The sequence below is a fragment of the Malaclemys terrapin genome, chromosome 6, assembly GCF_027887155.1.
Source record: "Malaclemys terrapin pileata isolate rMalTer1 chromosome 6, rMalTer1.hap1, whole genome shotgun sequence".
Taxonomy (NCBI): Eukaryota; Metazoa; Chordata; order Testudines; family Emydidae; genus Malaclemys; species Malaclemys terrapin.
Window position 1 is genome coordinate 30,680,363 of NC_071510.1, and position 23,865 is coordinate 30,704,227.

Sequence of the window (23,865 nt, forward strand, 5' to 3'; positions counted from 1 at the left end):
ATTAAGAAGTGGTGGTTTCACAGAGGGGCAAGGAAGGGGAAGAATAAGAGTCACAAATGGACAGCAAAATCATTAAAAATGAGAAAAGGGAGGGAATGGGGAAGAGGTGGGATGCAGCAATTGCTCTAGGTATATGTGGGGCCCAGGTGCAGATCCACCACAAAGCGGGGCTTCAGCCCCTAAAAGATTCTCTGATTTAAACCAATAATAGGCATCCATTTAGACAGACGAAAGACCATCATTAGCCTCTGGTCCTTAGCATTAGCAATGCTCCACTGTCTCCATAGGTGTAAATTTCCCCCCGCGGGCATAGTCCAAGCCACTTCCACATGAGCCCTTGAAGCAGAGGGCAATAGATCAGAGGCAAGAGTGGGTATGGCCAGGACAGGCTTGTGTCCCAGATATTCTATGTCCCTGAGGTCTGCTTTAACGAGCACCCAAGGGCTGTTCAAGCCCCTGCTCATCATGAACTGGGGGAGAGGCAAACTGCCTGCCCTGCATCCCTGTGTCGGCACCTGCACTGACATGGGGCTGAATAAGGCCCCAAGTGTCTAGAAGCTAGATTAATCACTTGGAGGTGCAGTGGTGCTTTTCCATACAATTGAACAGCAGCAGCTTCTAGGACCAACTTTGTGGCTTTAACAGTGAAAAGGGGCATTCTAGGTAAATAGCCGGCCTTCGTAGTGCACCCAGTCTTGGCATGTTTCATTCCCAAGGCAGCTTGGCATATGCACTCAAAGAGCAAACCTGCCAGGGTTCCATGCAGAAATAAAGCAAAACTGCAGTGTGAACGAAGCAACTTGTCAAGTGGGAGAAGACATAATTTACATGTTAGAGAGAGGACAGCCTTCTAAAATCTAGTCCATGCCCATGCCCCTGCCGGAGTAGGATTGTGCCATGTGGTGCATGAAAAGTCCCATTTGTTACTCCAACAGCAGCCTTATTAAACAAGTTTTTTTTCTCTCTCTTCCCCCACCCTCCCACCCCCGTATATAAGAAGTCCAAAGTATTATTAAATGTCACCTAAACATTTTGGGCCCAGCCCCCGAGTCTAGGGGTGCAGAAACTAGGGGTGAGGAATGGTGGGTCAAGACACTTTTCCATTTGACCAAAATGGACCCCAGTATATCTTAGTGCAGTTTGGGGGCTGCTTTAAATTATACTGGCTGCAGCAGTCCCCTGGAGACTTCTCTGCACATTTTACTCTGTCTCCGCCTCTCTCACTTGCTCCTTATGCCCAAAATGGGGAGCAGGTGGCACAGAGCTAGTTATGCCAGCTTCACACCACCTAGGGATTCCATTACATCAGAGGAATATCCAGCTGCCCTCCTAGAGCAGCTCTGCATCCCCTTGGCATGGTCAGAGTACCACAAAGTGAACAGAGCCAGGGTCCATGATCTGGCTGTAGATCTCTTCCATCATTAATTTCAATGATGCTACAATTGATTAATAAGAGTTTTAAAAACCCAGAAATACCTTTTGCTGAGTCAGAAGCCAGACAATTCAGAACTGTAGAGAAGATCTTTAAGTAAATGTATTTTTTTGTGAATCGCTTTTGTTTGTTTTGATTGGTAGCAACAGGTACATTGTGTAAACTGACTAGCTAGGATGCAGTTATGTTACAGTAATCATCTTCTATTGTTTTGTGTCTTTTGGGACAGTGGTTCTCAACCTTTCCTGACTACTGTTCCCCTCTCAGGAGTCTGAAGCCTGAGCCCCACCACCTGGGCTAAAGCATGTAACTTAGCTTCTCTGGGCCCCTGGACAATTGCTCTACTTGCCACCCCTTAACGCTGGCCCTGCACTTGCGACCCCCTCCATAAACCCATCCTGCAAGCCCCCCCAGGGTCCTGACCTTTGTGTACTCCGAGGGGTATGCATACCCCTGTTTGAGAACCGGTTTTAGGATATGTCTACACTGCAGTCAGAGATGTGACTACAGCACCTGTAGATATATCTGAGCTAGCTTTGATCATTAGCAGTGAAGTTGCTGTACAAACTAGCCACTCCAGTACACATCCAGGCAGTGGGCTCCTTCAGCTCGTGGTGCCTCATCTTCACTGCTATGTATTCACGCTGGCTAAATCAAAGCTAGCTGGGGGGGGGGAGGTGCGTGTGTGTGCATACTGCAGTCACACCATAGACTGCAGGGTGGACATGCCCTTAGGTAGTTTTTGCGCGGGGGGGATTTAGTCAGCATATAACAATGGCAAAGCAAAGTCATTGTAGTAAAAGTTGTTAAAGGAATAGGATAAATATGTTCTGCTTTGAAAAATCTGCTTGGGGGTTAGTTCAATAAATTTTTCAGCTTCTCTCTGGCACTTTTGCTACAGAATTTATTATATGGTATTATAGTCCCTTGACAATATTTCCCAAATACACAGTGATTGAATAAACAATATGATACAAATTACATGTGAATGAAAATACAAACTGTGGCCCCAAAATGCTTTACAATGTCAAATACTCTGTACATCCCGAATAAGAGTGTTGTTTGGCCCTTCTGTAGTGCTTTACAAACATTAACTAATTAATCCTCACAACAGCCCTGGTGTGGCAGTGTTTAACCTCGAGAGTCAGTCTCCTGACTAACTGTTCAAACCGGGTTTTATTCGAAGAAAAACTTATTAAAAAGTTTTAATTATTTACTGCAAAGAGTTACAAATTAGGATTTGAAACCCATTTGGCTCTCAAACAATGTAGCCTCTTTGGCAATATAATTGCTTCAATTCTGGACTTGCTGTTAATCTTTTCCTGTATGTTTCTCAGCAGGTTGAGGAGCTGGAGTGAGCTAACAACTTTTGATTGGAGCAGCACTAGTAGAGGGATGGGGGAAGAGGGTGTACTTTGCAAGAGCATTACAAAATGTCCATTATATTTAAAATATTACCAAGAGCTTCCCAAATCAGTACCCCTCTCTCTGTTCAGTCAGAACAAAACTGGAATTATTTGCTTACTGAACAAACTTTAATTGATCCATCCTTCCCTTTCCAAACCTACCCAAATCTTGGAACTCTCTCAGATTTTAAGTCGATGGGGAGGCTGGACTCCTCTCAGTGTGCGCACACACAACTGCTGTCATGTCAGAGAGTTGTTAATCTGACAGAGAGCAGTCCAGTTCTCATCACACACACTTTAGTGGCTTCAGCATCTTCTAATGCATTAGCTGGAAAATTCCATCACACTGACCTAGCTGTGACTCCTCACTGTGGAAATACAGTGGGATCTATTCTCCCATTGTGGAGGAATTATCCACATAAACACTCTGCCCATCAAAAGGAGAACAGAACTCTTTAGCCTGAACATGCCAAGACCCTTTTTAACTCTTGGAGAATGTCTCTTCAGTACATTGCACTGAGGATGAAGAATACTTGTTCTCAATTCTTTATTCTTACCCATTCCCCTAACAGATGCCCTCATCTGCTTTCACCCAACCTCTCTCAGCTATCGAAGCCTCTCTAAATCATCCAAGCCTTGGCCTCTACATCCAGATACTTCATTCCAATGTGACTTACTTCAGCTCTTCCACAAGCTCCTACTTCAAGCCTCTGGCAGGTTCCCAGCCTGACAAAATGATAACGGATGGTATATGGGTGACATTGGGAACACTGACCAAGGATCAATGAGAGCTTCCAGTGGCAGGGAGGGAGTCACCACTCTGGGCAAGAAGTTCATCAAACCCCATTACCCCACCAAAACTTAAAATCCTGGGCTAACCAAATAGGACCCCTCTAGTTAAACCTTCCTGCTCTCACCTCCCTCCCCCCCCCCCCCCAAGTGGCCATTCCTAGGTGCTGTCCACCTTTTAACTAATCAACTTCATAAATTTTCACATATTACACGGTATTCTCAGTTTTACATATTTTGATTTACATAAGTGCCTATCGCAGTCTTTAGACACACGAACAATATCGTATTAGACAAGAACGCCATAAACTCCTCAAAGAACAATCACTAAACAACAACAACAAAAAATGCAACAGCTCAGTCTTCCTCACTCCACACAAACACTTCTTCCAAAAAGGCCAAGTAAATAAATGAACCCTGAAGAGGAACATAATTGAGTTTCTTTGGATTGGAGAGATGTGAGTCCCAGTGTCAGGGACCCGGAATGGAAAATGCCCTTAGTTACGCATCACAAGTTCCTGTAAATCCAGTGGACTGTTTCATCTGCAGGGCAGAAACAACCATGTAATTGTTAAGTAAGGGGCTGATCCAAAGCCCACTGAAGTCAATGGAAGTCTTTTCATTGGCTTCTATGGACTTTGAATCAAGCTCTAAATCTATGTTTTCAGAGTACGAATAAAAATGATCCCTCATGGCATGTAATTACTTTGTAAGTGAAGAGAGAATTTATGTGTTTATTAGTGTCATTTGTAACAGTGGAACCAACTTTTTGGTTACGTGGGGGGTAGCTTACTAAGAAGCAGAGGGTTAATTGGTATGCTAAGTGGTTAACTTGTAGAACAATTTGTGAACTGCGAGAATTACTCTGGAAAGGTTTCTTACGTTTTGTTTTCAAAACGTTAGCAATGTGGGTAGAATATTTTGACAGTTTTTTAATACCATGTAAAAACAATTGTATAATGTAATCATTTAGTGTTTGTTTTATTGTGTGTACCTTCTACTCAGAGGGTTGGCATTATTGTTCCTAACAGTGATGGATACAAGCAGATCATGCCCTATGACCTCTACCATCCCCTTCCTCGGTATGTAAAACAATCAACCAGACGCTAGGATTAGCAAATAAGTTTACTGCTTTTTTCCTGCATTGCTGCTTTTCTGTAGAACTAAGACAATTGATGCTGCCTGCCCCTTGTTCTGAACTCTCCTATGGAATAATCATGAGTTGCTCAAGCGCTAAACTTGTTGCTATAAAGACTATTGAAGCAGAGCTAAAATTACATCAAAGTAAGTTGAAGCAGTAATTCAGTCTGATTGTCTACTGGATATCTATCTCTCTATGTCCCTCCCCCCACCCCCAGCCCTTCCATGAATTGTACCTAAACCACTGGCTTTATGGCTAACTAACTGTTCAACTTTTCCCCCTCAAAAGTATCTAGCATATGCCATAGTGTATTATATTGCTATGAAAGTAGAACTCCAGATTCTGTAGTTTCATTTTGTGTATTAAATTCTGTTTTAAAAAAGTCACAAGTTTATTAATTGTGAAGGGTTTTATTTTTTACAATGAATAGTGTTCAAAGGCCCAGTCCTGCAAACATTTCCACGCAAGTAACTTTTCTTTACGTATGTTTGCACCCAGCTTGCCTTTCATGGGTAAATGTACTCACATGAGTTTGCAGGATCAAACTGGGATGTAAATCTACAGCACTATAGCTTGCCACGCACTAACTGGCTGGGTGGACCCTGCTACCATCTACTAAAAGTAAGCGCACTATGGAATTTTTAGTGTGCTGTAGCAAGTTCCACAGAGCAGTTAGTGTGCGGCAAGCTAGAGCAGCATAAATTTACACCTCAGCTTGCGATGAACTAACACTCCGTTAAAAATATGGCCAATGCAAGAGAGTTCTGACATATCCTATTAATTACCTTATGGTTAAGAATGTCTTTAAAGCATGAGGGGGTGCTTGAAAAATCTCATGTTATTAGCTGTGTTTATGTGTGTCATTAGAAACCTGGAACATAAATGAACAGGAAATATAAGTCTGTTACATTGGTGATTGTATTAATAATAAAGTAAGAGTAAGAGCGCTAACAAAGGTGCTCTCCCAGTTGAAGCAAGCCCATCAATAACCAGAATCTGCACTGTCTTGAGGCAATAGCTTGAAATAGTATTGCTTTTCTGCTTTGTTTCCTGCTGTTAGTTTATTATGTCATTGGGCCTCCTAGCACTAAAGGCACCTGCTAGCCATTGTGTTAATCTCACCACGCTGAGAAAGTGATCCTTCCCCAACCACAGTGAGTCCTAGCATAGGTACCACAGAGCTTTGCTATAGTGTGTGAACAAAGGCAGTGCATTCAGATTTGAAATATGGTATAGGACCACACAACAGACCTCCCAGTTGAGAGTAGAAGGACAGGGAGGAAAACAGCTCTTGCTTGCATTTGTGGCTGCTGCTCACATTGTCACCACTGACCTATCATTTGTATAGTTTATATTTATATGCCAAATGCCTGTCTTTCTCACCTTCTAGTAATGTTAGATACATATTTTGTGTGGGTTAGGGATTTTTTTCCCATGCCTGCATGTTTACATATGATTACACAGAGTTAATATATTGGTCATTTACCTCACTATACATATTCTTATAAAATATATATATATATATATATATACTTCCTGTTCCTCATTTCTGGAAACCTCTTTTCTCTTTCCTATAAAACAAAAACCCACCACCCTCAAAACTTTACAAAAGATTTTAAAATGGATGTAAAGGACAATCATTAATAAGATCTGAGGGTCTTGGGGTAAAAAAGTATTTTGTCTTAATTATGAACAAAATTCTTGAACATTGACAGAGAGAGAGACCGAATTTTATAGATCACAGGATGAACCAGCAACACTCAACAGTGGAAGGACTGTATTTGAGCAAAAAGCATCCTGAACCTGGCAGCTAGACAGAGGTTTTCTAACAGTTGTAGAAAATCCAGAATAAAGGACTGACATGCCCTGAAGTATTTGCCTTTCAGCAACACAAAAAGAAAGAAAATATCAGTCCATGGGAAATGATCAAAGGCCCAAAGCAGTGCTTCTCAGCTTTTCTGGGCTTTGGTCTCAACCTATAACAATCCCTTTAGATCCACTATTCCAACCCCACCACCATTCTATACATGGGTGGTATCATTTCCCTCCCCCCAAATCCACATATGGATTGGAACCCTCTGTGCATGGATCAGGGTCAGACACCTCCTTAGCATCACCACTCCCACTCCAGATGTGACAGGTCTACAATCTGTTTGGGGAAGGAATGGGCTGAGGTTAAAGGGACTAGAGGGAGGATTTGGGGAGACTTGAGGCAGGGCCAGGATCAGGGGGATGCAAATTGTCTTGCCTCTAGACCTATAGAGCTTACAGCCCCAGGCCATATTGTCTTGTCTGTGTAGCCTAGTCACTGCAAGGCTGGTTAGCACCAAGTGGAGTAGGTAGCAAGGCTCCACTGGATCTGAAAGGTTGGGAGCAGGTTGGGATGAGATCTGGGAGGGAATCCTTGCAGGAACTTCCCTCTGCCATGCTTTTTATCATAGAGCGAGGATGATGTGGTCCATTGCATGTAATACACTCTTGTGGTACCAGAGTCCTCACTGGGCACAACTTTCTTCCCAAATTCTTGGTAGTTGGTAATCCTCCCTGAGTTTCAGGTGACTGTGACCCCTATGCTTTGAGAGCCATGATCCCAGAAACTCTTTCAAAAATTTTATATTGGTATAGTGCCTGAGGGCTGAATTCTTTCTCTCTCTCTCTCCTCCCCCCCCCCCCCCCCGTTTCTGCTGCTTTGTAGTGTTGAGGTAGCACAAAGCAGCTGGAAAGTTGCTGTAAAAGGGCAGATTTGGATTCCAAGTCCCAGGGTATCAGACTCCAACATCACACTTTTATGTATGGAAAAGTTATTGTAGGTAATTATTACAGGCTTTTTTAATGTTTATTAGTTCCAATTTTAGGCCTGTCTAGGTGGGCTCAAACAGAACTCTGGCTCTACAGGGGGAGCATTATTGGAAAGACTCCCTAGCAAAATATTTTAAAACTAAGTTCTAAAAATACCTTTTTTTTAACTTCTGTAGCAGTTGCAGAATAGAAGGTGTGGTGTAAAAGTTTTATTGGCACTCCTTTGAGATGAACTACATAACGGATCAATGGCTTTGCCACTGGTAAACAATGTGGCCATTTCACATTGTTGTCAATATACAACACAATACAATCAGCCATTAGCTAGTGTGTGTGCAGATATACATACATTAGAGCTGGTCAGAAAAAGGTAAGTGTAGCTGGTGAAACATTTGAGAAGAATTGAAAATTTTTAATCCTGTCTGAATTTTTCCATGATTTTTTTCATTTGTTTTTAATTAAAATATTGATTTTGTTTTGATTGGGGAGCACCACACTTTCTTTTTTTATTGCTTATTTTTTTATCTCCTGGAATAAAGAATGGGGGGAGGGGGAGATTTTAGTTTTTCCTAAAAATGAAATTTTTGTTTTTGTTTGTCAAAAAAACAGACATTTTTTGTTTTGTTTTTGCAAAAACTTTCATTTTAATTGAAAAGGCATTTTCTCCAGGAAAAATGTTTCACTGAATACTGTTGACTAGCTCTAATATATATTCACTGTGTAGGAATCACCAGTCTGGATTAGACCCAGGGCCCATTTAGTCTTTGATCCTATGTGTGACAATGGCTAATACAACTGCTTCAAGAGAAGCAACATTACTCTGTTTGTGCGTATTCTGCGTACACACACACATTGTTTATGCATATATACAGTATATATATTTTTCTGAAATCTATGTGTATATGTGTGTGTATATATATAGACATTCTCATAAAGCAGCCAGAGCACACACATTTCACTGTTTTTTCTCAACAAAATGTCACTTGTTATATAATCAAATTAAAATGTTCTTCTCATTACCTCAATAGCAGTCAGACAAAAGCAACAGTGTTTCACAAACTAACCAGTCTTTCTCTAATAGTCACTAACCATATCAGTGTAATGCTAGCTATAGTTCTATCCCCTGTTCTCACACACTTCATCACACACTCATTTTATTCTCCTGAGAAAATTGCTTCTATCTTTGTTTTCCCCTCACCCACTGTGCATATGATGACTGTAGCAGCTCAGGATGGCATTGCCCTTTCCCCTTGCAATGCAAAGAAGGACATCAACTTCATAACACACTGAGGTCTGGTCTGTACTAGAAAATTAAGTGGGTTCAATTATGTCAGTCAGGGGTGTAAAGGAATTCACACCCCTGAGCAGAGACGTAAAGCTGACCTAAGTCCCCATTTAGGCAGTGCTAGGTTAAAAGTGGGGAGGGATAGGTCAGTGGTTTGAGCACTGCCCTGCTAAACCCAGGGTTGTGAGTTCAATCCTTGAGAGGGCTATTTGAGAATTTAGTTGGGGATTGGTCCTGCTTTGAGCAGGGGGTTGGACTAGATGACCTCCTGAGGTCCCTTCCAACCCTGATATTCTATGATTCTATGATCTATGAACAGAAACTTTCTTCTCTGCCCTGACTACCACCTCTCGGGGAGGAGGATTACCTACACCAAGGGGAGAATCCCTCCCATCAGCATAGGTAGTAAGTACACAACAGCTGTGCCGCTGTAACGTTTTAAGTGTAGACATGCCCTGAGCTTTCAACAATTTGGAACTTGGGTCTCCCAATATGTGGCACATAGTGCCAAGATATAATAGTCTCCCTAATTAACATAAGTTAAATTCTCTGTGGTAATAACCTGGACTACTGGGTGTGGGAGAGAAGGGAACATCTTGTAAGTTAAATACTAATGGCAAGAAAACTTTTAAAGGCGCCAGATGTAAGAGTGCTTGGTTGTTCGGGCCATACATATAAATGACCAAGTTTTGCTCATAATAATAATCTTAAAAAAAAAAAAAGACCGCAAGGAAAGTTCAAGCATTTGGGAGTTTTTTACCCCTTCATTGATGCCTTTTTTTTTTTTTTTTTTTTGCAGATGGGAGAGTACTCCATGGACAGCCTGCTCCTCCTCGTGTGGAGGGGGCATTCAGAGCCGCACAGTCTCTTGTGTGGAGGAGGACATTCAGGGGCACATCAGCCCTGTGGAAGAGTGGAAGTGCATGTACACACCAAAGATGCCCATTGTCCAGCCCTGCAACATATTTGACTGCCCAAAATGGCTGGCCCAGGAGTGGTCTCCGGTACACAGTTCTTTGTTGGATTTTGTTGTTGTTGTTGTTTGTATTTAAGCCAGGCATTGGGAACAAATCTTCTGTTTTGTTAATGTGTGTGAGCAGGGCTTTGGAGCTGTGCTCCGGCTCAGCTCCAGGCAAAAACCTGCAGCTCCACTGCTCTGGAGCTGCTCCGTGCTCTACTCCAAAGCCCTGTGTGTGAGAATGTAGTAGAATAAGAATGTTCACTAAGCTTATTTACCTTGTGGAAATTTCAGATCTTTCTGCTTCAAGCAATGGCATTTATCCTACTACAGAGTGAATACTCAGGATTTATAACATTAGCTGAGGAGAATGATGGAAGAGCAAATCAGATCAGTCATGTTAAATAATGATCAGATATAAATGATGAAGTAGAAACATATATGTACATGCAGAGAGATGCAAGCTGTTCATGGACACATTCTAATACCCATTTATCTTGTACTCTTTGTCCACAAGTCAAATATCCTGGACTGCCGCTCTGCAGTCTGAAATATAAGCAGCCATGCAAGCATAGTCATGAGAGTCTTTGCTCTATAATCAGTGTTTAGTACCACAGTCGCTACCTACTTGTCTAGCCCTGACTCACCACTTTTTCTTTAAGACTTGTGCTGAAGGCACAAGACTGGAGGAAAACGAGGTCTGGGTCCTATCCCAACAGGTCTGAGCTTAGTCAAGTCATTTATCCTCTTTATGCCAGAATTTCTTCACCTATAAAACTGACTTTAAAAACTTACCTACTGTACCAAAATGTGAGGCATGGTAGATTATTATCTATAAAGTGCTTGGTGATTTTCAGATTAAAGATTGCAGATATCTGCAAAGCATTATTATTACTCTCTGCTCTCTCCTGTTTGGTTGGTCCTTGCGGCTTCAGAAACCCACTATCCTGGGGAAAATGACGTGCCATATAAAAGAATTCAACTTGAGAAAATACATGGAGTTTAAAGCCCAAATAGTTTCCCACTCTATACACTCTGTTCCCATGTTCCAAAATACTTTGTTGTTACACCCATTAACCCATAAACTCCAGTGCCTTGTCCAAGCAGAGCAGAAGTGGCCACAGATGAAACTGACAAGGTGTTAGTGAATACATCCAGTATGAGACTGATGGCCACAGGCCAAATGACCAATGCTGAGGGAGTTAGTAGAGTGACACTGAGAGAGAAATCCAGCAGCTGAATCTCTAAACCAAACAATTGTGCAGAACAGAAAGGAATGTTTGTCAACTTTATCCCTAACCAGTATCAAACAAGTAATCTATGGGCCAATATGGGCTGTTTATGATCCAAATTTTGCCCTCTAATGCTGTTACATGTGTACTCCATTTTCTCACAGGGTGTGGTGGGTTTTTTTGTTTTGTTTTTTTTAATTGCTACTTTTTCTTTTCTTCTTTCAGTGCACTGTGACATGTGGCCAGGGGCTGAGATACCGTGTGGTTCTCTGCATTGATCACAGAGGGATGCATACAGGAGGCTGCAGCCCTAAAACAAAGCCTCATATAAAAGAAGAATGCATTGTACCCACTCCTTGCTACAAACCCAAAGGTAAAAAGGCAGATGAAGCTTTACAGCTCTGCCACACGGTTTTTTGCTTGTTGGCTACAAGTTCCCAAGTCTGTCTGAATGCAGTAATTCATGACTTTCTATCGAGAGACACTGCCATTGCTGTACCAGTTTGGATGTAAGTGGTGGGGTTTGAAATGCTGGCAACCTGTAGATCTTTCAAAACAAAATAGATCTTATTACTGTCAGCTGGTGATCCACCAACCTAGAAAAAAATCCAAATTCAGCCCTGATGTAAGTGGGTGCAACTTCACTGACTACATCAGGGCTAAAGTTGGCCCATAGTGCTTTATTAAAGGGAAACAAAAATGTTTAAAGTGACTGGTTTAAACTTACCTATAAGTTTAAACAGCCTTCAGGCAAATCAGCAGCTTTAACTAAGCTAAAAGCAAGCACTGTATGTCCCATGGAGAAGCTCCTATTACTAGCCAGGCCGCAAGATTGTATAGACTTGAAAATCACAACAGTTTTATGTGTAGAGAACCCCTCGCTGCTGCAGAATTGAATAGTCCCTGTCTTGAGCCTCAGACAGTAAGTGACATTGAGAGGAATTCCCCACTTTGGTTGAGGGGAGGAGGAAATGTTGCTGAGCCATGTTGATTTCTAAAAGGCAGCTATTTGAAGCTGCTCATGGGGTTGGAATGTAAGAGTAAATCTTGGGGTAAATGGAGTAATGGGCAGGGGGCAGGTGCAGCAGTCAACGGTCCTTGATAAATTATCACATGGTTCTACAATTTTATTTATATATATATATACCTCCACATGGATATACCCTTCTCATGTGTGTGGTGTGAGTTTATTTTTAATGGAAATTTTCCTGGCTAAAATACGATAAATGTGATCTTCATTTCTCTGAGTTGGAGGCTCCAGACCCAACATGAGCCACTCATGAATAAAAGTAAAATAATTTTGTAAATCACTACGGATAATACACATTAAGGGCATTTGAATGGTTGAAATCCAATAAAAGTGGCCTATAACTTTTTTAGCGACAGCAAATGGAAAGGAGAAAGTTGGAATTTTTATTTCCATACCCAGTGGCCCATGATAAGTGAGAGCATCAAATGCCATGATGAAACCTCTGCTGGTGGGGCTCCTATAGAACCCCATCCACATGGCAAAGCTACTTTTCTGATCCAGTATTCTATTCTATCCTGTTCTATGTAGATTCTTATGCCAACCTCATCAAGATAATATCTGAGTGCCTTCCAGTAGCGCTTTAAGTGATGTAACCAACATCTGTGACACGTAGTTCATTCTTTCTCTTATTAGCTCCCCAGAGGGGAGAAATGTGCATGCAGTGTAGCATTTTGGTTTGGTAGAGTTTTGTTTTGGGAGTGGGGAGGGATTGGTCTGATTTTAAAAATACACTTTGCTGTCCTTTCCAGGTCAAATGCCTCCTCTTTCACAGTTGCCCTTTCAAGTGCCGGTGGTACAGTTTCCTGCCTCATGCACTTGCAGGGCTGAATCTTACTAGAAATCTATCCAAAAAGAGGTGATTTGCTTAATAAATTTAGAGTTATAAATTACAGTTGAACGAGTCAATACCTGTGGCAAAGTATGCATCTGCTAGTCAACACTTCAACAAAGCCTGCCATTGCATTCTGAAGATGGATTACCACAGGGTAAAAAATCAGTGATTATGGCTGGTCAAGATTATAAGAAAAAAATACAAAGCAAGTCTTTATCTTAATACACGTCTGCTAAATAAAAATGAAGGGTATGCAGTTGCTGTAACTTATCCCACTCTTAGCTCATTAAAGCTCTTAGGTGCCTCATAATGTACTGGAGAATCCTAGGGAAAATTTAAGATATCCCTAACTTAAATAGTGATTTGTGGTTTTTAATGATAGGAAGGACCACTGTGCTCATATATCAGAGGGGTAGACGTGGTAGTCTGTATCCACAAAACCAACGAGGAGTCCAGTAGCACCTTAAAGACTAACAGTTTTATTTGGGCATAAACTTTTGTGGGTAAAAAAACCCCACTTCTTCAGTGGCTCTGCATGCCATGCCTCTGAAGAAGTGGGTTTTTTACCCACGAAAACTTATGCCCAAATAAATCTGTTAGACTTTAACCTGCCACTGGACTCCTCGTTGGTTTTGTGTTCATATAGTTGTCCTCCTGCACAACACAGGGCATAGAGTTTAAGAGTTTGTACTAGGCTAAAAACATGAATCTATTGTAAAAGCAGGGGGCTTTTCTTTTATCTCCAAAGTCTTGGTTTCTTCACTAAATTACTTTAGAAATTGGTTTTGTTTCATTATTTGTAACAAGTTATTTAATAAAAGTGAACATCTCTAATACAGAAGTGTGTTTTACAGTTCAGTTTATTGGAATTGATTTGACCTGCTTCTCCCCACCAACATATAACACTGCTCCCCACACCCCCAAAAAAGGGAAGGTTAAAATAAAAGTCACTTTGCAGTCAGCTGTGTAGGAAAGCACAAACTGCTTTTTACAAGACTTTGCATTCAACAAGGAAAGCAAAAGAGTAAGATCTGGCTTTCCAAAGCTCATAAAAATAAGCTGTATGGTATATAAATAAAAATATCTCTTACATATTTTGGATAGCAAATGCGGTAAACTAAGAGCTGTGCTGGCACATATTCATCCTTAAATGTCACTAATAAATATATCAGAGTAGAAGCCTGGCCTGCTATTTCTGGAAGTGAAGGCATAATAAGTGTTACTGCACCCTTTCTTCCCAGCCACTGGTTTACTCCCAAAAAACTTTGTATTGCTCAGCTGAAGCTGCAGTAGCTGTGAAATCAAATGGCAAGTTATGATCCCTGTACTTTGCTAATGGTGCTACTGACGGTTTCAGTAGTTTGCATGTTTATGTAAAAATTCCAATGTTGTATGCACCAGTTTCCTGAAAATTCTCATATATTTGGGGTGAAATTAATCCTCTGCAGCAGGCCAGCGCAAGGTGTGTCTGCCACTTAAACCCAAAAGGCTCAAATGAGACTCAGGTGGTACAGAGACCCTGCACTGGTTCTCTGTATAGGGCTGAATACCACTCTTTGTGTGTTTATCAGTTTTTTTCTAATCCTGACCCAAACTACTCAGAAGAAATGCAGAGCTGATTTCACAGAAATTGTGCCAAATTTGCTCTCCCTTTAGATCACTGTAAAACCAGAACAGCTCCATTGACTTCAGTGCAGACACTCTGAATTCACACTGCTGTGAAAGTAGAATTTGGCTCATAAAGTGGACTTTTTCTTCCCCAAATCAACTTATGTGCAGATATTGGAGAATAAAAAGCATCTGTACTGTTTTCTATCAAAAATGACAGAAAAAATATCCAACTCATTTTTTTAAATCCACATAGCTGATGAACTGATAAGCTTACAGTCAGAGAACATCACTGAACTATTTCACTCTAGTTTCTCAGTTTCTTGCAGTATCACTCATCAGATGTGGATTTTCTTCAATGTCATAATCTATCAAAAGTGAATTTAATGTACTTTATGAGGCTGTAAAATTTAAGGATACACACAGGGCCAATGCAAGGTTGGTGAAGGTCTGTTGTAGAGTCAGCAACAATGTTACTATGGAGATTGCTCTCCCCCCTTTCCCCCCCGTTAAGTCTTTTGGGGTGCGGTCTTCACAAGGGTTTATGTATTACTTAGGCCCCTAATAAGCCTTATTTTGAGGGTTTACATGAGGTTAATTCATGCTTAGGCCTGGGCTGCTCCCCCCCAAAAAAAGTTACTTGAGCAGATGAATTTGGTGCACTGCAATTTCCAATTATTTATCTCCATGTGGTAAGTACAGTTATTGGCAGTGCAGTTATTGTGCAAATACAAAACTCAAAGCCAAAACAACCATCATGAATATTGTAGCTCTGCAGTGTAGATGAAAACCTGATTCTCCCCATAGATGTTAGAAGAGTTTTTGAAAAATACTTTGCTAAAGTGCCCATCTGTGTAGACCACTTGGCTTGCCTCTAAAATGGCATTTAATTTGCCATTCTAGCATTATAAAAACAAACTCTCTTTCTTCATAGAAACTCTGTATTTCTTTATAGACTGTATATTCTGCACCATAGTGGAGTCTCTCTCTCTCTCTCTCCCTGGCCCTCTTCTGTGCTGCTCAGAATGCATGTGTACATCCATACACACAAGAACATTACAGAAATGCAGATATAGTCACTTACAGAAACAAAGCAGTGTGCATAGCTATACAGTTTTTGTTTTCATGTGCCTGTGTATGTTCTCTAGAGAAACTTCCTGTGGAAGCTAAACTGCCATGGTACAAGCAGGCACAAGAGCTGGAAGAAGGAGCAATGGTGTCTGAAGAACCATCGTAAGTCTTAAAACATAATTTGTTGAAAACACGCTATGGTAAGATCAGGATTCAGGGCCTGCATTAAAATAATACTCTACCCTGAATTGTATTTGGTTCTTTCATTAAGATATAAGGGCCTTATTCAAATCCTGATGAAGTTAATGGGCCTTAGTGGAAGTTGTATCAGGCTCTAGATAAGAGATGGAGAAATTGAGTACAGGAGTATGGTGTACGTTGGAGATTGACTGACTGAATTCAGGCAAACTTATAATCATGATGTCTTTTATTTAAGGGCATTTAAAATAATACTGTGTGGAAAGTCTGTCTATCTATGGTACTTGTATGGCCCTCATTACCATGCTATCTGAGCATCTCGCAGTCTTTCTTTATCCTCACGACATCCCTGTGACGTCAGGCAGCACTATTATCCCTGTTTTACAGGTAGAGAACTCAGGCACAGAGAGCTTAAGTGACTTACCCAAGGTCAGAGAGGAAGTCAGTGGCACAGCAGGGACTTGAGCCCAGGTCTCCCAAGCTAATGCCTTAACCACTGGAGCATCCTTCCTCTCAAGTAGACACAACACAGTAGTTTCGGGGAAAGTACAGCTGGACCAATGACCAGCATCACTTTAAAACAAGTGGTGTTCAATCACATGCTTTTTCAGATTCTACAGTCCTTTCACATGCAAACTCCCTCTTGATTTCAGAGGGAGCTCTGTGTGGAAAGGCTGGGGGATTGGCCCTGTAAGCTAGTGAAATGACGTAGCAGAGAAAAATACAGAAGCAGCCAGCAAGGGCTTTTTTCTCAAGGGCTAATGCACTGGTAGCAAGTGAAATGAATTACCATAAGCAGAAAATAAATCAGAAAACTCTACAACCTTAGGGTTTAACCCAATCCTGTCACCCCTACAGGGGTTCTTCCCCTCAGTCCCCCGAGCATCTGGTTTATAGTTCTTCCCCAAAGTGCCTATACAAAGTTGATCTTGATTAACACCTTGTTCCCCATTGACCAGGTAGTATCCCTGTATCATGCGGCAGGCACGTTTGGATAGCAGATTGGGCTACATCCTTAAGTTAAAAGTCGGAACACAGGGTTTCCTGAAGGAATGTCCTTATGCCTTTTTTTCTAAATCTATGCATTTATTGCATTTGAAACCATACAGATATTTTTTTCTATTCGTGTTTGTATTGCTCCTATGGAAAAATTAGCAGTGTAACTGAAGGAAAATATGCAGTTACAGCTAATGCTGCAAAATTAAAACAAAACATTCCAACAAGAACCTAAAAAGGGAGCTAAAAATGCTAAATACTTTCTCTTCAATTTAGTACCTGTATTCCTAGTAAAACCAGTAGGAGTTTTGATTGCACCAGGATTGCAGGAATCTGACCTTGATACAGCAAGTTAGAGTAAGGCACACAAAGTTAGAGCCACAATGAGAAATATGCTTCTGCCAGATGGAACTACTGCATACTGTATGTGCGGTATTTATTCACAGTAGGAATACCATAATAAATATGGGGTTATATGTGGTTTTAAAAACCATCAGAAACACACATTTACCACAGTTCCAATGTGGAGGAAAGGGGCGGGGAAAGGAAGCATGCTCATTATGGTATTTGTAATTTCTCTGAAGAAGTTTTGTGGCCCTGCTGAGAGTGCCTGCATTTATCCCATTACTTCCACCGCAGCTTCCTTCTCATAGCAATGTAATTGTGTGAAAGATGTTTAATTTTCAATAAATTACAATCTGTTAGACAATCTGTTTATTGACAATTAAATATCTCTCTAGGACAATTGAATTGCTATGAAAAGGAAGCTTCTTTAGAGAAATTACAAATACATAATGAACATGTTGCATTTTTATTTTATTTTACATGGGAACAGTGGTAAATGTGTATTTATAATAATAAATTCTTTATAGTTTTAATCAGAATGGTGCAGTTAAACACATGGCTCTTTCCACTGTAACTACAGCCATCTATTAGGCTAATAAATGTTATCCTTCATGGAGTAAAATTGTAGTTCTGGCACAGTTAATCCAAACTGAAGTAGATTATAGCTGGAGCACTGGTATAACACAAAGGAAATGTATAATATTGTGCTCAAGACAATAATTATTTTTACCCCATCTCCCTGATATATAGATGAGTTCCAGCTGTAGCATATAATATGGTGACATGTATACTGCTTCCATAGTCTTATGTACTTCATATGTTCAGTTCATGCATAGAGAAGATCCAGAAAAACAAATGAACCTATTTGAATTTTTTTTTAACTTGTGGAGCACAGTTGGTGTTTTCAGCTTTTATTTTTTTTCTACCATATTAAACCACTCCTCTAAATATGTATTTAACAAACTATAATTACCCCCTAAAAGCATAACGAAAATGCTGTATTGTTAGCAAATTCATAAAAAAGGAATCATATTGCTTAACTACGATGATGATTTGAAATGCAGCCCACATTTCTGCTGGAAAGTGATGAAGGAGGAGGCTGTGATTTTAGCCTATTGACAACAGTCTAAGCTGAATTTTGAGAATTTAATTTTGACATTGCTTTAAAAAATGTTAATTTATTTTATATATTATTACATTCTTTTTTTTAATATTAACATGAGGGATTTGTGAACTGCAGCATGGCTGGATCTTAGCAGAAAGTGGATGAATTGCAGAGAAAATACTGAAGAGGTATTTTCAAAATATTCTTGAGAAAAATTGAGTATATGATCCATGATATAAAAACAGGGCTTGGGTTATAAGAGGAAAGGACGTTAAGAATTTTAAAACATTTAAAGTGTTGTTCTGATACCTTCTTACAGAACAGATCTGCTCTCAGTGTGTATGTAGAGTCATATTTGCTCGCTTTAGTGACCAAATTAAGGTCCCGATCCTGCAAAGAGATCTGCAGATCCTGTCCCATGTGGAACATCCGTGTGTCACCATTCTGAGTTTATACTAGAAACCAGGGTGAAGTTTCTTTTATGGCCCATGCATAATCAACACAGTTGTTAAATAAGATCCAGCTACCGAGTTTTTATTAATGGTGATTAATAGATGTGAGACAAGATTGCAAAAGGTCCATCCATATTCAATATTCTGTAAAGAGAGGTGCCCAAATCTTGGGTTTTAGTTTGGGTCCCTATCTGGTGGTGCATGAGGCAGAAGGAGCACATCTTAACTTTCAGATCCCAAGTTGGGTTTGCTGGGCTGGAGTTGAGAAAACAAAACTGAGGAAATTTTACTCTGAACTCATTGAGATGCTATAAACTGCTGGTTTTATACAGTCACTTGTCAGCAGGGCCGGCTCCAGGCACCAGCTGAGCAAGCTGGTGCTTGGGGTGGCAGACTGTTCGAGGTGGCATTCTGCCCAATCCTAGGGCGGCACGGTGGCTGTTTTTTTTTTTTTTTTTGGTTTTGTTCTTGTTCCGCTCCGGCCGCCCTGTAGGGGGCAGCGGCTCAGAGAACCAGAGCCCCCTGCAGGGCAGTCCTCTTCCTTCCCTCCCCGCCGACCGGAGCGGAGCCCTTGCGGCAGGCGGCAGAAGGCGGCGCAGAAGGAGGGGCCGCGTGGCAGCGCCCCTGCTGTAGCCCTGGCCGCCCCCTTCTCTCTCTCCCGCCCGCTCCCTCCCCCAGCCGGTCCCCCTGCACCCGCGCTCCGGCCACGCTGCAGGTTTTTTTTTTTTGCTTGGGGCGGCCAAAAAGCCAGAGCCGGCCCTGCTTGTCAGAGTCTAACACATAGGAATTACAAAAGAAATACCAACATAAACATTAGTTGATAAGTACCCAATAATACATGACAGTGAATCTGACAGTCAGTATACACACCTCTTGAGTATACTGAGACACAAGCTAGAATCGTGTGCCTCAGCACATCCACAGTGTGCATATTTTAGCACGCCCTGGAGTTTTGTTGCCCTTATTCTTGAATTTATTGGGTAGGGTTGATGGGGTGGGGAAAGACACATTTTTAGACATTGGGCCAAATACAGCACTGGTATAAGAGGGTGAATGGAGTTCCAGCCTCTTACACCAGCTCTGAATTTGAACCACTGAAATATCATATAGCTATCAAAATTCATCCACCTAAGAGATACAGTTCTGTTTTAACATGTTAACTCATTATAAACATTGTACAGAATAGCTCCAAAAATGCTGCAGTTTTGCAAATATGATAGTTGTTTCTTACCTCATCGTCTCTTATTCATATGGTGGGGAGAGGAGGAGGGCTTCCAAAGGGAAGCCATCCATATTATTCCACTCCATTCAGCTGGGCTCCAGTAGCAGGACTTCATCTGAGAAAGTTTTTTGATTCTCCTTTGAAGCCCCCCTCTCAGCTCAGTAGAGCAGGGCTGTTGTCTTCTCCTTGGGAGTCCCTCTCCCCTTTTCATTAGGAAAGGAGGGGAGGAGAAGAGGTGAATAGAGGGAGAAAGAGAAGGGGAATGTTTTTTAAAACAGAAGCCCCTGTTATTCAGTTGAGTGGCAGATTTGGTAGTGCAGTGATCTGGTTGGTGAAGAGACTGTACAGTTTTGATGGTTGTGTTTTCTTGAAGACCATTATAAAGATTGGAAGTCTCTTCAGCCAGTTAGACTGCTGTTTTCATCCATACCATGTCCATGAGATTTTCCTGCCTACACTGTACCAGCCCATGATTAATTGTGAATAAATAGTAATTCTTTCAATATACTTGACAAGATAGCATCAGTCAGCTCTAATATGCTATCAAGCCTTCAACTCCTGCCTCTGTTTTGTTAATAATGCCAGCCATTGTCGCCAGTTAATCCAATTTTCCCCCAAGCACCTTCACACTTTCTTCTATGCCATCCCATAAAAGCGTATAAAGCCACTACATCATCAGTCATAAAATTTACTTCTGTCCTGATTGCCTACCAGACATATAGCAATGTCTGGTCAGCTGGTGCATTGTGACTGTGACATTATACTAAACATGTCTGTTTCACAGTTACATCCCTTCCATTTGTTTGTTGTATCTACTTGTTGTCTGTGGTCAATGCTATATTTGTAAGATTCTAGGAGCAGTGACTCTTTTTTTTTAATTTCATATGCATAGAGTATCTAGCATAATGGGACCTAGCTGTCTGATTGAGTCATAGAATGTAAGGCCAAAAGGGACCATTATGATCATCTAGACCAGGGGTCAGCAACGTTCGGCATGCGGCTCGCCAGGGTAAGCACCCTACTGAGCCGAGCCAGTTTTATTTACCTGCTGACACGGCCGGTTCGGCCGATCGCGGCCCCTACTGGCCGCGGTTCGCCGTCCCGGGCCAATGGGGGCAGCGAGAAGCCGTGGCCAGCACATTGCTCGCCTGCGCCACTTCTCGCCGCCCCCATTGGCCCAGGATGGCAAACCGCGGCCAGTGGGGGCCGCGATCGGCCGAACCTGCCACGTTAGCAGGTAAATAATACTGGCCTGGCCCGCCAGGGTGCTTACCCTGGCGAGCCGTGTGCCGAACGTTGCCGACCCCTGATCTAGGCTCACCTCCTGCATAATTAGGCTTGGCAGAATTTGATTTCAATGTTTGTTTAGAAGTATTTTTATTATCGATTTAAATTATCATAGCTGTACAAAGTTATGGGTTTTAACCATTTGTTTTTATTTATTTAAATTTTCACCGTTTCAGGAAATAATTGCGGGGTAGGCGGTAGAACAATGGGGGTGGATCAGACAACCAGCTCTGGTGCCCGCAATTCAAATAGGATGTTGATAAATGGGAGAGGCTCAGAGAAGACCCACGAGAATGATTAAAAGAGTACAAAACATGCCTTATAGTGACAGACTCAAAGAGCTCAATCTGTTTAGTTCAACAGCTAGAAGGTTAAGGGGTGACTTGATTATAGTCTACACGTATCTGCACGGGGAACAACTATTTTATAATGGGCTCTTCAATCTAGCGGACAAACGTATAACATCATCAAAGGGCTGGAAGTTGAAGCTAGACAAATTTAGACTGGAAATGAGGCATAAATTTTTGACAATGTGTGTAATTAGCCATTGGAACAATTTGCCAAGGGTTGTGGTAGATTCTCTATCAACTGACCATTTTTAAATCAAGATAGGATGCTTTTCTAAAAGATCTGATCTAGGAATGATTTGGGGGTAGTTCTATGGCCTGTGTTGTACACGAGGTCAGACTAGATGATCACAATCGTCCCTTCTGGGCTTGGAATTTATGAATAGTGTTTTAGTGACAGTAGATGTTGAGATTCAAAGGTTAGTTTTGTAACCATTAAAACACTAACTGTCAACATCACATGTCAAAATATACAAAGTAAATATCCTTACATCAAACTCTAAGCTCTCAAGTATCATTTTTCATACTCTGCATATCAGTAAATTTCTGTTATCAATGGAAATATTTTTTGTATATGGTGAAATTGATGTTTATCTATGTTTACCAATAAACATCTAATCCTTCCAAGCCTATGCATAACACAGGCCAGAGGATTTCATTTTGACATGCTCCTGAAATAGTTTTTTTTTATATATATATATATATATATATATATATATATATATAAATTTATATATATATATATATAATTAATAATGAGTTAGACACCTTTTATATGAATGAACCTCGAATGAAAAGAAAATCACAGAATGATTATTAAAACTATAGAAGGTAGTTCTATAATTCTTTGTGCTCCTTTGTCTCTACATGTACAGTGTATCTAATATTACCCATTTGGGGAATGGTCATTCACCACTCTCCAGAAAATCTTACATGAGGGATGTTTATATCTATGTGAGAGCTTTTTCACTGGGGCTCAGTTTTATACCAACAGCCTATGACAGCCAGTGTCAGAAAGAGCCTCAGGCATGACTGAAAAGGTATGGGATGCTCTATTATTAATCAGATTGGTTTTGTTGGGAAGGGCTTTGTTTTTTGCTGTGTAACTCTTGAAAAACACTTTTGTACGTTAACATGATACCCAGCTTTTAACATGTTGCCATAAATAACCCTGGTGTGAGCCATAAAAAACAGAGGGCAAACAATAATATCTGGATGCCAGATGGCACCAGCTTAGTGATGGGGCTGAATCAGTAAGAAACAAAAGGAAATTCCTGACATGCATCTGTGTGAACAGAACTCACAGGAAATTGCACACCGGCAGAAAGCCCAGTGTACCAGAGTCACCTAAGCACCATTTCACAGTTTTAAATAAGATTTTTGTGTATGCAAACATCCATATATAGTTTATCCCATTTTTCCTATTAAAATAGTGCATCTTTTAGATATTTATACATAGAAATTGACTAGTTAGCAGGTTAAAAAGTGAACTAAAAGTTGTTCCGACTTAGACTAAAAATACTAAATATATGATATTTTAATTATTTTTGCCAAATATATTGACGGAGCAAGATGGCAGTAATGACACATACAAATATTACCAACAGGGCCAGTCTTTCAGTGCTTCTCTCCATCAATTTCAGGAAACAGAAGAAAAAGCAAAAACAGGGAAAACTTCTTCCCCTATTGGGGTTTAATCATATCCAATTCGGCTATAAGTGCCGCTGCATAAAAGATCATAAATGTGTTAAACTAACATTAGATCATGTTTGTGTCTTTTTATGTAGAAGAATCCTGCAGTGCCTTAGGGAGTTAACATGTATAATATGTACATACTGTATATCAGAATTGCTATATCCACCACTGGGGAGAAAAACAGTAAATGTTTAACACTAAATACTGAGACTACAAAATGGTGTGACCCTATGTGAAGAAAAATATTACATTCAATTGAAAGTGCTTTGGGATGTCTTGATTTTTTGGGTGTCTAAATTGACACCTGTGATTTTTTTCAAAGGTTCTGAGCACCCAGATCTTTAGCTAAACCCCAGAGTAACCCAAAGAAGATTTAAAAAATGTAAATAGCATCTTAAGAAAGGAACAAAAGGAAGCATAAGGGAACAGATGGAGGAGTGGCAGTGAAGAAGGGGAGAAGAGGTTTTCACCATGCCCATTAGATCATGTATGTTCTGTCAATCAGTATTCATTCTGACTCTTCATAATATACCTGTGGATACGCAGATTCTCAAGGAGCAGTGTCCATGGCATGTACAGTCAAATGGAATGGTCTGGATCTCCCCATAAAGACAACAGGGCCAGCTGTGGGTCTC

At 40.9% G+C, this 23,865-nt stretch overlaps 1 protein-coding gene across 3 annotated transcripts in view; it reads left to right on the top strand.

The window, feature by feature from the left end:
• The window catches only part of ADAMTSL1 (ADAMTS like 1), a 697,981-nt gene that overhangs the window by 556,873 nt on the left and 117,243 nt on the right, over positions 1–23,865 (top strand). For all 3 annotated transcript variants that reach the window (XM_054032714.1, XM_054032715.1, XM_054032716.1), the window contains 4 exons: positions 4,659–4,709; positions 9,652–9,856; positions 11,268–11,415; positions 15,661–15,745. In XM_054032714.1, the coding sequence (XP_053888689.1) occupies positions 4,659–4,709; positions 9,652–9,856; positions 11,268–11,415; positions 15,661–15,745 (489 nt within the window). The remainder of the gene's footprint in view (positions 1–4,658; positions 4,710–9,651; positions 9,857–11,267; positions 11,416–15,660; positions 15,746–23,865) is intronic.